The following is a 14,080-nucleotide window of genomic DNA, read 5'->3' as shown; positions in this document are numbered from 1 at the left end:
GGTACACCATAAGAAAAGGGTATTTTTTATATTCAACAAAAACTCAATCTCCCAGCAGCTCTCTTTGCAGTGACGCAATCGCTGCGCATGCGCCGTGTGGCGCGAGGGGGGCCGGGCCGTCGAGTGTTTATGCGCGTAATGGCGGCGATCAGGTTGTGATGAGCCACGGCGAAAAACACACATCCAGCGATCCAGCCCTCGATCAGTTTCCACACCGGCGACACGGAAGAACGTGAAAATGCAGATCACGCTGAAAACCCTCCAGCAGCAGACGTTTAAAATCGACATCGACGCGGAGGAGACGGTGAGAGACGCGCGCGTGAGAGGAGCGCGCGCTGCTAGCGGCTAACAGCTAACGGATTTCTGTCAGCGATGTCACTAAAACACACGAAAACACTCCATTAAGCCACTCAAACACACCAGAATTATACTTATACACTTTATATGATCACACTCGATGCGTTTCTGTGCGCGCGCGGCGCTGTTTGGTGTTTACGGAGTTATGTGAACCGTTTTAGCATTAGCATATTAGCTGCTCGTAAAAAGAGTTTTTACTTTAGTCGAAACAGAGTTAAAGTTTTCTAAATAAGACACGCGATATTTCGATTAATTCAAAATCTCTGCAATTAACTTATAAACGTCAATATGACCTTTTGAAAGGGCAAGGCAGACAATTAATGGGTAATTTGGGTGTTTTAGCAAGTCATGCTGTGGTGTTGTAAATGGTTTAACGCGTGTTTTTAGTGTGTGTGAGAGGTTCATATAAACACACACTCTTCTATACACAACTACCTGTGTGTGTCGGGACCATTAACATGATGTAACGTTATGTGTTTTCCAGACATAGAATTAGGTATATTTGTATGAAAGTGCTTCACTATTGGATCGTTAACACGTTTTTATAGCTTGCAGTCAGCTCATGTCTTTATCAGGCTGCTTCCATGGTTTCTTCTAGATTGGGATTTTCCCATATCAGTTGGTTTAGTTTGGCATTGTTGAAAGGTCACTGTTGCTGCTGGCTTCTCTGTAACCCAGTGACTTCTCTTTACAGATTGTATTTCTGTCTGTTTTCTCATGTGTGCCGATAGTGTCACGTGACTGTGGCGTGATCTCAATCTATTGCTATTCTTTGTCTTTTGGTCCCTGTTGTCCAGATAAAGGGTTAGTTCACCCAAAAATGAAAATTACCCCATGATTTAATAACTCTAAAGCTATCCTAGGTGTAAATGATGTTCTTCTTTCAGAGGAACACTCTCTGAGTTGTATAAAAAATATCCTGCTCTTCCAAGTTTTATAATGGGAGTGAATAGAGCCTGAGATTTTGAAGCCCTTAAAAGTAATCTGTACGACTCCAGGGGTAAATAAATGGCTTATGAAGTGAAGAAAAATATCCATATTTATAACTTTATCAAGTATAATCACTGGCTTCCGGTAACAGCCGTACGCGAGTCTAGTTCCGGCAGAAAAGTGACCTCTGACCCGACACATGACCTCTGACCCGATGCATGACTAATGGCGCTTTTCCACTGCATGGTACGGTACAGTATGGCTCGCTTTAAATGGTACCTGGTGTGTTGAGATTCCAAGCATACCGTACCGATACTAAAATGTGATGTGAAAACACTGCAGATCACTGATTGGTCAGACAGAATCGTCACTACGTCATTGTATTTGCGACTCGAGACACTAAACCCGCTAGATTTAAATAGCCAGTAGACAACAGCCAACGCTGTAGCACCTGTTTTTAAAGTACTTGTTTGAAAAAAGAAGATCCATTGTTCCTGTGTTGTGCGTTTGAAATGTGGCGCGTTTACGATGATGTCATAGCAGTAGAGGCGGCGCAACTATAACGATCAGTCCCACCCACTTTGAAGCGGTACTAACTGCAGTGGAAAAGCAACCAAGCTAAAGCGTGCCGTACCGAGTCGAGTCGTACCACGCCCAAAAGCGAAGCGAGCTGAACCGCTCCGCGCCGAGCCGTACCATGCAGTGGAAAAGCGCCTTATTGATGAACGTGGAAGTGCAGAGGATCAAGAAAAACAAAACACCAGTCACGAATTACAAGTTTAAAACGAGAATTTCTAAAGAGGAATGTGGGAGGAGCTTAAGTTAGTTTGAGACGCGAGAGCCGGCGACTCTCAGCTACGCTTACGCTACTCCTACATCACGCGTCAGAGCCGTAGCGATTACTTTTATGATGGAAGGATGCACTTTTTTGGGGCTTTTAAAATCTCAGACACCATTTAGTCCCATTTTACTCCCTTTTAACAATATAGACTGTTTCAAAGCAGCTTTACAGTGATAACAGGAGATTACAGTAACAGAGAGTGTCTGAACAGCAGATCTAGAATAAAGTTATTGTCCAGATAAAGTTAGTTTTGATTGATTCACTTCCGATGCGAACATCATTAGTTATTAACTTCCGTTCTCACAGAAAACCCTTAACACTCTTAGGATGGCTTGAGAGTGAGTAACTTATGGGATAATTAAATTTTTGGGTGAACTATCCATTTAAGATAACTGATTACTGTTTCTACTCATGTTTGTGTATCACTGACACTATCAGATGAGAGCAAAACCTGAGCTGAATTGATCTGAAATGACACACTTGTCCTCTGTAGAGCTGCTTTACAGCTGAATTTGTCTTAGTTTGCATCATTGATTCTGTTATTTTCCTGTTTATTACTGTAAATCTGCTGTAATACTGTATAAAGCGCTATAGAAATAAAGCTGACTTGACCAATAGGGTGGATGTTTTGGGCGTTACTTTATTATACATTCATTTCATTTTTATCATCATTCATTTCATATTATTTATTATTATTATTCAGGGTTGTATTATTTAGGGTTGTATTTTTACCCATAAGCCCCTGAAAAAGCTTTTTTTAAACCATATGACACATTTGTGCCGTTAAATAAGTCAGCTGGACCTGTAGGAAGGAAGACGCTCGCTGGGTTTACTCCTCACTTCCTGTTGATCAGGCCTTTTGGAACAGATTATTCTTAGAAATCGTCTTTCCCAGGAAAGCAAAAACATAAATATGCCGTTTTCCCCCATATCTAGCTCCAATAAGTTTAGTTTTCTTTGTAGAGCAAACAGAGAGAGCTCGGATCCGACCGTATTATTCAGATCAGATCAGTGTAAAGTTCATCGACAAGTGTCATTATTCAGATCAATTCAGGTCAAGTTGTATTAGGGCTGCACGATTAATCGTGTAATAATCGTGATTACGATGTTTGCTTTTGTTGATGATTTAAAAATAATCATCACAATATTTACACCGCTTATTAATTGTCCTGAAAACGTTTTTATTATTAGACATTTGCATCATCTTGCATTGGTAATGAGCCTTCCCTTATTTCTTCTTGTGGTTGCCAGATGTCAGGAAAATAAATCCTCCGAATGAAGCTTTTCTCTTAAAAGGACACATTTAACTTAATCTTCTCCATCTGGCAACCTTGCTTTCTCTGCGCTGATGGTCTGACAACACAACAAACATGTACATTTGAGTTTAGCGATGTTGATTCTGAAATTCTTCCTGAATTAAAGGGTTAGGTTAGGCATAGTCATTCATTACTCACCCTCATGTCGTTCCAAACCTGTAAGACCTTCATATTTAGAACACAAATGAAGATGTTTTGATGAAATCCGAGAGTTTTTGATCGTCCATCATTGCAGCTTTCAAGGCCAAGAAAGTAAAGAGATCGTTAAAATGGTCCATGTGACTCCAGTGGTTCAAACTTAATGTTATGAAGCGACATGAATACTTTTTGTGTGCAAAACCCCACAAAATATTGTTGAATAAAGTCGTTATTTTCGGGGGTTTTGTGCACAAAAAGTATTCATGTTGCTTCATAACATTAAGTTTGAACCACTGAAGTCACATGGACTATTTTAATGACGTCTTTACTACCTTTCTGGGCCTTGAAAGTTGCAATTACATTGCAGTCTATGGAGGATCAAAAACCTCTCAGATTTCATCAAAAATATCTTCATCTAAAGATGAACGAAAGTCTTAAGGGTCTGGAACGACATGAGGGAGAGTAATTAATGACAGAAACACTTTAAAGCTGTTTGCTGCTGCTAAATCTGCGAAAGAACCTGTAATAAATCCAAACATGAATCTTGACCATATTGGTCGCGATCATGGTTGGTGAATGACTGTCTGCGCAAACTTTGTGCTGCAATACAAAATTGAGATTTAACAGATGGAATTATTGGAATTAAGTTTTAGCTTCTTAAGATTATACCAGTTTTCATAAAATACATGTCCGTTCGTCTGTTTGCAGTGTTTAGCCATTTCAAATGCGGTCTGTCAGTACAAATTAGCATTTTTAAAGCAATCTGAATCTGCAACTGTATTGCATCTCATAAAATATCTAATGTGATTTACAAAGCACTTACCAAAACCATGCATAACCAGAAGTCATATAGATGGTAAATCGTGTTCAATTTACTCTTATTAATACAATTGTAATCGATACATTTTTTGCATTAATTTCCCATGTGATGAAGCTATGATAGTTGGTTTAATGAAGTCAATAGCCAACAAGAATAAACGTGATTGTTTACCCATGATCCTAAGTTTTATTCTCGTCCAATAGTGGAAGTGCAGTCGAATCGATAGGTAAGAGTTAGTCTAAATGATCAGATTAGATGGATTGGAATCGTTGTTTTGGATCCAGACTCGTTTACACTGAACTAATGACCTGATGACCTGCGTAAAGCATCATTAGCGTCGCAGACTCACAGTAGTTTTGTTTACAGGTTTATTTGCTCTCTTTCTCTTCTCAGACTTTGATTTGTTTTCTTCTGCTCTGTCTTTCACAGGTAAAAGCCTTAAAGGAAAAAATAGAGAATGAAAAGGGAAAAGATGGCTTTCCGGTGGCGGGACAGAAGTTGATATACGCAGGTACGTCCTCTTTCTCTCTGCGTGTGATAAGTGTAATTGTGTGGCGTGTTTGGACGGCTGTTTCCAGCTGATAAGGATTCGTCCTCGCAGGTTTTGCTCTAAAATGATGTGAAATGCAGCGATAAAGTGTGTTTGTGCAGCGGCATCATTTGATGGATGACTGACAGCTGTCAGATTCAGACGCGAGAGCTGCTGGCTGATGAATAACGTGACGTTTGTTTTCATTATTTTGTGTCATACCACAGGCAAAATTTTGAACGATGACACGGCGCTCAAGGAGTACAAGATAGATGAGAAGAACTTCGTGGTGGTTATGGTAGCGAAGGTGAGACATTTATACAGAGTTTTGTGATGTGTTTGAGTCTGAAACATTCTCAATTATTAAAGAGGAATTTTGAAAACACAAATATCATTAATGACAAATTCCATTTTAGTCTTTTCCAAGTTCCATTTTAGTCTTTTCCAAGTTCCATTTTATTCTCTCCCAAATCTATTTTTTCTGTTCTAATTTTTCTAGTTTCTGTTTTAATTGTTAAATTACATTTTAGTAATCAAATAGCATGTCTAATTAATTAAAATCATGAAAATTATACAATTTACAAAACATTTGATTAAAAGTTTAACAAAAATAACGTTTTTCAGCCCCTAAGTTCTGTTTTCATTTTCCCCAAATTCCATGTGTTCTGTTTTAATTAATGGATTCCATTTTAATGGTTTAATTAAATTTGAACAATCAAAAAAAAAACATTTCTAATCAATTTAATTCATAAAATGTGAATAATTTAGTAAATTTTTTATAATAATAGGACCCTGTGAAATGTTTAAAAAATGGTGGTGATCTAATGAAGGCATAAAACATTAATTTAATTCTTCTTAAAATGCAATGAAGTTAAAATATAACAATTCCTTTATTTTTTTGGTAAACAAAGTGCTGCAATTTTTACCGCTTTAGACTCTAGTCCTCTGCAGTTTGATTAAGTGATTGATTGATTGATTTTTAAATGAGTTATTAATCCAAAATATGCCAATTCCTTGACATGCCATTTTATTCAGTAAATTCCATTTTACAGTTTGAACCTTTACAATTGAACATTTCTACTGCTGTACCTTTAAGACATCGACATGTAAATGAGCTCTGCTATGATTGGCTATTTTCTGCTTACTGGTGTAATTCCCTGAACTGTAGATGTGTTAATGATAATGTGGATGTGTGTGTGTTTATATGAAGTATAATGTCATGTGTCTCCTGCAGCCTAAAGCGGCTCCTGCATCTTCATCTTCATCTGGATCCGCCTCCTCATCTGTTGCCACGGCGTCCGGCTCCGCCTCCTCCATCACTACAGCGACGACCCCGACCGCGTCCCCAGAAACCCCGACCTCGACCCCGGCCAAAGATGACAAACCCGCCGAAGAGAAACCAGCCGGCAGCACTGCGCCCTCCTCCACACCCGCTAGGTACACACACACACACACACACTAACCCGACCCCTAAACCTGCCCATCACAGAAAACTTTATGCATTTTTAATAAAACACTGTTTAGTATGTTTTTAAAGCCATTTGAAATACGAGGACTCAGGAAATGTCCTTACACAAATTTCTGTCCTCATAAATCACAAAAACAACCACCCACTCACTCACTCACTCTCTCACACACACACTCGCACTCATACACACTCACACACACGGGATGTTTCAATTATTGTTGATTGGATGTGAATGCTGTTGCTGGATGAATCTAGTTTCTCTTCTAAAACAAATAATGTGAGGAAACTAAATAAATACAGGATGTAAACATCATGTTGAACATTTTTCTGTTGTATTAAAGCGATAGTTCAATTATAAATTCACAAAGTCATAACATTGTAGTCTTTCCCAAATTCCATTTTAGTCTTGCCCAAATTATATTTAATTCTTTACCAAATTCCATTTTAGTCTTTCCCAAATTCCATTTATTCTTTTCCAAATTCCATTTTAGTCTTTCCCAAATTCCATTTATTCTTTTCCAAATTCCATTTTAGTCTTTCCCAAATTCCATTTATTCTTTTCCAAATTCCATTTTAGTCTTTCCCAAATGCCGTTTTAGTCTTTCTCGAATTCCATTTTAGTATTTCCCAAATTTCATTTATTCTTTTCCAAATTCCATTTTAGTCTTTCCCAAATTCCATTTTAGTCTTTCTCGAATTCCATTTTAGTCTTTCTCGAATTCCATTTTAGTATTTCCCAAATGCCATTTTAGTCTTTGCCTGAATTCCATTTTAGTCTTTCCCAAATTTCATTTATTCTTTTCCAAATTCCATTTTAGTCTTTTCCAAATTCCATTTTAGTCTTTCCCAAATTCCATTTTAGTCTTTCTCGAATTCCATTTTAGTCTTTCCCAAATTCCATTTTAGTCTTTGCCTGAATTCCATTTTAGTCTTTCCCAAATTTCATTTTATTCTTTTCCAAATTCCATTTATTCTTTTCCAAATTCCATTTTAGTGTTTCCCAAATTCCATTTGAGTGTTTCCCAAATTCCATTTGAGTCTTTGCCGAATTCTGTTTTATTCTTTCCCGAATTCCATTTTAGTCATTCCATTAAATTTTTTCCCAAATTCCATTTATTCTTTTCCAAATGCCATTTTAGGCTACGTCTACATTAATCCGGATACATTTGAAAACGGCGTTTTCGTTTAGAAACGCTCTCTGTACACACTAGCGTTTTCAAGCGTTTTCGGACGTTTCAGTGTAGATGAGAAACTTTTGAAAAACGCCTGAAAACGCTCAATTCACATTTACTGCGCATGTGTAAAATCCCACAAAAGCTCACTGATATGATTCAGATGGAAAAATAAATAATGAAGTTATCGCGCAATTCTTCTGACAGGATAATTTTATTTAGTAAAATATCTCACCATTCACTGATGCGTCCAGGTCGCACGCAGACACCATATGTTTGGTCTAAAACGCGACTGCTCTCATGTATCACCGCAGGACAGCAAATGTGAGTAGGCTAAATTCTGTCATCTTTGCAGGACTGTGATATGAAGAGTGTGCAATGTAGAATATTTTTTAGCAACAGTGTGAAAGTGAATAGCACATAACAGGCACAATACTGGTATAAACATGAATATCTATTGGTACAATATGCGTCACATGACTAAATTTACGTAATCGTTTTTAAATCCCTCCGGTTTCACAGTCCACACTACGACGCAAAAACGGCGTTTTCAAATGTATACGCTTTGGAGTGCGTTTTCAAAAAGCTTCGTTTTCATTAATAAAAACGCCGTCTCAGTGTGGACGGAAGGCCAAAACGGAGAGAAAAAGATGCGTTTTCAAACGAAAACGCATTAGTGTGGACATGGCCTTAGTCTTTCCCGAATTCCATTTTAGCCTTTCCCGAATTCCATTTTATTCTTTCCCAAATTCCATTTTAGTCATTCCATTTTATTCTTTCCCAAATTCCATTTATTTCTTTTCCAAATTCTATTTTAGTCTTTCCCAAATTCCATTTTATTCTTTCCCAAATTCTATTTATTCTTTTCCAAATTCCATTTGAGTCTTTCCCGAATTCCATTTTAGTCTTTGCCGAATTCCGTTTTATTCTTTCCCGTATTCCATTTTAGTCATTCCATTTTATTCTTTCCCAAATTCCATTTTAGTCATTCCATTTTATTCTTTCCCAAATTCCATTTCTTTCTTTTCCAAATTCTATTTTAGTCTTTCCCAAATTCCATTTTATTCTTTCCCAAATTCCATTTATTCTTTTCCAAATTCCATTGTTGTCTTTCCCGAATTCCATTTTAGCCTTTCCCAAATTCCATTTTATTCTTTCCCAAATTCCATTTTAGTCATTCCATTTTATTCTTTCCCAAATTCCATTTATTCTTTTCCAAATTCTATTTTAGTCTTTTCCAAATTTCATTTTGAACGTCATATTGAACATTTTTCTGATGTATTAAAGCGATAGTTCACCCATAAATTCATGTGTTGTTTCAAACCCACAAGACTTCTGTTCATCTGAGGAACATCTGAGAGATTTCTGCCCCACGCTTCAGAAGGTTCATAAAGAGCTGGTAAAATATGAGTGGAGTGGTTTAATCCGAGCCTTCTGAAGAAACACGATCACTTTATATGATGAACAGATTCAGTTTAGGCTTTTATTCTCGTGTAAACATGAATCAACACTCAAACATGGTAATCTGAACCTTAACGAGATTAATATTTATCCTTTTCCTCTTTACAGTTCGGATTCTTCGCCAAATGCAAACATATTTGAAGAGGCGACGTCTGCGCTGGGTAAATCCACACACACACACACACACACACACACACACACACACACACACACACACACACACACACACACACACACACACACACACACACACACACACACACACGCGCACGCTTGCGTTCACATCTGTGTGTTCTCGTCTCCAGTAATGCATGTGTCTGGTGTGTGTGTGTGCAGTGACGGGTCAGTCCTACGAGAACATGGTGACGGAGATCATGCTGATGGGATACGAGCGGGACAGAGTTGTGGCGGCACTGAGAGCCAGTTTCAACAATCCTGACCGTGCCGTCGAGTACCTGCTCACGGTGAGAAACATGACATTTAACCATTAGAACACCTCTCAAAATGACCTGAAGCCATAAAATTATATATATATATATATATATGTATGTATGTATTATTATTTTTTTTGAGTTTTGATTTGTACTGAATGTATTCGATTTGAATTTCGAGTATCTGCTCATGGTGAGAAACACTGTCTTTATGCATCAAAAAACACTGACGTGTGTGTGTGTGTTAGGGTATCCCCGCGGAGGGCGAGGGCAGTGTAGGAGCTGCTGACCCAGTGGCTCCTGTAGGTGGCGCTCCTCTTGTAACCTCGGGTCTCTCTTCACCGTCCAGTACCGCCCCGTCACAGCCCAGCACAGGATCAGGCGGTGAGTGACACACACACACACACACACACACACACACACACACACACACACACACACACACACACACACACACACACACACACACACTACAGCCCAGCACAGGATCAGGTGGTGAGTGACACACACACACACACACACACACTACAGCCCAGCACAGGATCAGGTGGTGAGTGACACACACACACACACACACACACACACACACACACACACACACACACACACACACACACACACACACTACAGCCCAGCACAGGATCAGGCGGTGAGTGACACACACACACACACACACACACACACACACACACACACTACAGCCCAGCACAGGATCAGGCGGTGAGTGACACACACACACACACACACACACACACACACACACACACACACACACACACACACACACACACACACACACACTACAGCCCAGCACAGGATCAGGTGGTGAGTGACACACACACACACACACACACTACAGCCCAGCACAGGATCAGGTGGTGAGTGACACACACACACACACACACACACACACACACACACACACACACACACACACACACACTACAGCCCAGCACAGGATCAGGCGGTGAGTGACACACACACACACACACACACACACACACACACACACACACACACACACACACACACACACACACACACACACACACACACACACACACACATACACACACACACACACACACACACACTACAGCCCAGCACAGGATCAGGCGGTGAGTGACACACACACACACACACACACACACACACACACACACTACAGCCCAGCACAGGATCAGGCGGTGAGTGACACACACACACACACACACACACACACACACACACACACACACACACACACACACACACACACACACACACACACTACAGCCCAGCACAGGATCAGGCGGTGAGTGACACACACACACACACACACACACACACACACACACACACACACACAGCTGAGCTCCTCCTGTGAGATGAAGAGCTTCTGACACAGAATACGGCAGTCGTGTGTTTATTAGTCATGTTTAATCAAAGCGTTTCAATCTTCTGTTCATTCAGCCACAGCGATGGGGGTTTCCTGGAATGATGTGTGTTATTGTACTTCTGCAGGGCGTGTGTGTGAGAGACGCCCTCTGGTGTTCAGATGGAAATGTGGTGTGTGTGTGTGTGTGTGTGACGCGACGCCCTCTGGTGTCCAGATGGATATATTGTGTGTGTGTGTGTGTGTGTGACGCGACGCCCTCTGGTGTCCAGATGGATATATTGTGTGTGTGTGTGTGTGTGTGTGTGTGTGACGCGACGCCCTCTGGTGTCCAGATGGAGCATTTACTACCGATCAGCCGCTGCACTGACAAACTCCACATAAAATAATCACAGCCTTCGCCAAATCGTGTGCGGCTTCATTGCGATTAATCGTGCAGCACTAGTTCTTGACGTGCAACAGTTTCTCTGACTCTCTCCTGTGTGTGTGTGTGTTTGCAGCCAATCCTCTGGAGTTCTTGAGGAACCAGCCACAGTTCCTGCAGATGAGACAGATCATCCAGCAGAACCCGTCTCTGCTACCAGCTCTACTACAGCAGATCGGCAGAGAGAACCCACAGCTCCTGCAGGTACTCACTCACTCACTCACTCACTCACTCACTCACTCACTCACTCACTCACTCACTCACTCACTCACACACACACACTCTCACACACAGTCAGAAATGACAAGGAGGCAGTTTCAGTACAGTGTCATTAGAGACCTAAATGCGCTCTGTCTCTGTGTTTGCAATAGCGTTCAGATGCAGATTATTGACTCTTGCCTTGATCTTCCTGTTCAGTGTCACACATGAACCCTCAGCAAATCAGGGCTAAGCTTTTTCTGTTTCTCTTGTTTTCACAGCAAATCAGCAGCCATCAGGAGCAGTTCATCCAGATGCTGAACGAGCCGGTGCAGGAGGCGGGGCAAGCGGGCAGTGGGGGCGGGGCCGGGGGCGTGTCTGGGGGCGTGGCCGAGGCAGGGGGCATGAACTACATCCAGGTCACGCCGCAGGAGAAAGAAGCTATTGAGAGGGTGAAACTCTTCAGCTTTAACACCATTGTGTCTTTTACAATCAAATTGAAGACTTTTTAAGACCTACACAAATAAACAAAAACTGTCCAAACAGAATTAACCCATGCAATCTCAGAAATAATGTGCAACGATCAATCACGCAAAATAAGTGTTTACATAATATATGTGTGTGTACTGTATAATTATTTTGTATATATAAATATGCATGTATATATTTAAGTAAAATTTTATATATATATACATGCAAATATTTCTTAAATATATACGTGTGTATATGTGTGTATTTATATATCCATAATACACACAGCACACACACATATATTATGTAAACACAAACTTTTATTTTGTATGCGATTAACCGTTGCACAGCTGTAATATGCAGGTTGTGTAAGACATGTTTTATTCAGTATATACATTTGTATTGCAGTCGGTTTATGCACTAATATATCAATACATACGAATTAAAGGGTTGATCGCTATTTGCTGATACTATAATAATGTGTTTAAAGAAAGGCAATAAACAGATAATTGTGCCGATACTACTAATGTATAATATACTACTGATATATAGATTGAATTGAACGTGTTTAGTCTTTCCTTCCTGTGACAGTGGCTCAGAGAGAAGAGACACGAGTTTAGATTGAATGCCTAGCGGTTTATTGTGTCTCTAAAATACTAATAATAACCAGAAAAGCATGATAGTGCGGGACTTTCAAGCCTTGTTCAGAGTGTCAGTGCAAATCTTACTGGAATCTGATCATATTTATTAGCAAGTGTGCAAAAAATCACATGAAATTAGTTTCAAACTACATTCTTATGTGCTTTGAAATCACATGATTGAACGTTGCGTTCTCACAGAAAATAATAATATAATGGAGACATATTTGCATTTTACATTTGTGATGTTTTACTGATTCTTATGACTATTTCATGCAATTTAGTTTGTAAGCATATTAAAAAGCAGTAGAGTTGTATGTATTCAGAATAATGAGAGTTTTTAATTAGCTAACACGTTTAAAACTAGTTATAATGATTGGCCTCAACAAGCTGTTGATCCTCACACATCAGCCCACAAAGTTTAAATCAGTGCTTTCCTGACTACGTTTTTTCCCCAGTCTGAGACTTAAGATACTTTTTAAAGTCATAAAGTCTGAATTTCAACTTTTATCTAATTAAACCGAGGCCTTTTAATTAAGAAGAGAGCCACAGATGGAGGATCTGTGCTGGCGAAGGATCAAAGGTGTGCGAGTCTGTGGTCTTATCTAACCTTTCCATGTTTCCTCTGCTTTTTCCTCAGCTAAAAGCTCTCGGATTCCCAGAAGGACTCGTTATACAGGCTTACTTTGCTTGTGAGAAGAATGAAAATTTGGCTGCAAACTTCCTTTTACAACAGAACTTTGATGATGATTAGAGGAGGAGTGGCGCCCTGATCATTTCCCCCTCTTAAGTTTTCCTTTTTCCTTTTGAATGATCATTTTTGGAGAAGAAAATCTATACAAATACACTCACTCACTCACTCTCTCTCTCTCCTACACACACACACACACACTCTCTACATTTTACACACTGGATGACATGAGCACGTTTGTCTGGAGATCGTTTGAACATCATCCAGTTGCAGAAATCAGTAAAAGCCTCTTTACTTCATCTAACATTTGGCCGTGTGATACCTGTTTGTTTTTCATTTGTTCTTTTTTTATGACCAATAAAGAACATTGTTTTCTCCACTGTTAGGACATGTTAGCAGGTTCAAGAGGCTTGTGGACTTTGTTTTCCTTGAATTCAGAATCAGGATTGATCGGGACTTTTTTGTTTAATATTATCATTGTCCCTGGTCCAGGATGGTGTTGTTTCTTCTATCTCTTCTCGCTCTTTCTTTCACTCACTCGACCAATAATAGGGATCCCAAATACTTAAACTGCAGTTTTAAATAGCAGTAAAGATTTTTAAATGAGTTATATAAGATTGTTTCCTCTCTTTATGAAAGTATCAGTAAAGGATATCAGCTCTTCTTGTGGATGTTTTGAGTAATACTGACAAATGCAGGCCTTTCATATACATTAAGAACCATTAAAAGCATGTATATGACTTCCATCGTTTGACATAGTTTGGACGTCAATATCACTATACTGTAATTTTTACAGGGAAATAAATGTTTTCGACGTAAA

The 14,080-nt window shown here is 39.5% G+C and overlaps 1 protein-coding gene across 1 annotated transcript; it reads left to right on the top strand.

The window, feature by feature from the left end:
- The first annotated feature begins 100 nt into the window (after positions 1-100).
- rad23b (RAD23 homolog B, nucleotide excision repair protein) lies at positions 101-14,080 on the top strand. The gene is made up of 10 exons (XM_082140131.1): positions 101-304; positions 4,832-4,913; positions 5,159-5,238; positions 6,166-6,368; positions 9,141-9,193; positions 9,369-9,496; positions 9,712-9,847; positions 11,339-11,466; positions 11,742-11,912; positions 13,210-14,080. The coding sequence occupies exons 1-10, from the start codon at positions 239-241 to the stop codon at positions 13,321-13,323; spliced, it is 1,161 nt and encodes a 386-aa protein (XP_081996257.1). The 5' UTR covers positions 101-238; the 3' UTR covers positions 13,324-14,080.

The sequence above is a fragment of the Leuciscus leuciscus genome (genome assembly GCF_965113295.1).
Source record: "Leuciscus leuciscus genome assembly, chromosome: 16".
NCBI classification, from domain to species: Eukaryota; Metazoa; Chordata; class Actinopteri; order Cypriniformes; family Leuciscidae; genus Leuciscus; species Leuciscus leuciscus.
The sequence above is the reverse complement of the archived record's forward strand: the minus strand, read 5'-3'. Positions and strand labels throughout refer to the sequence as shown.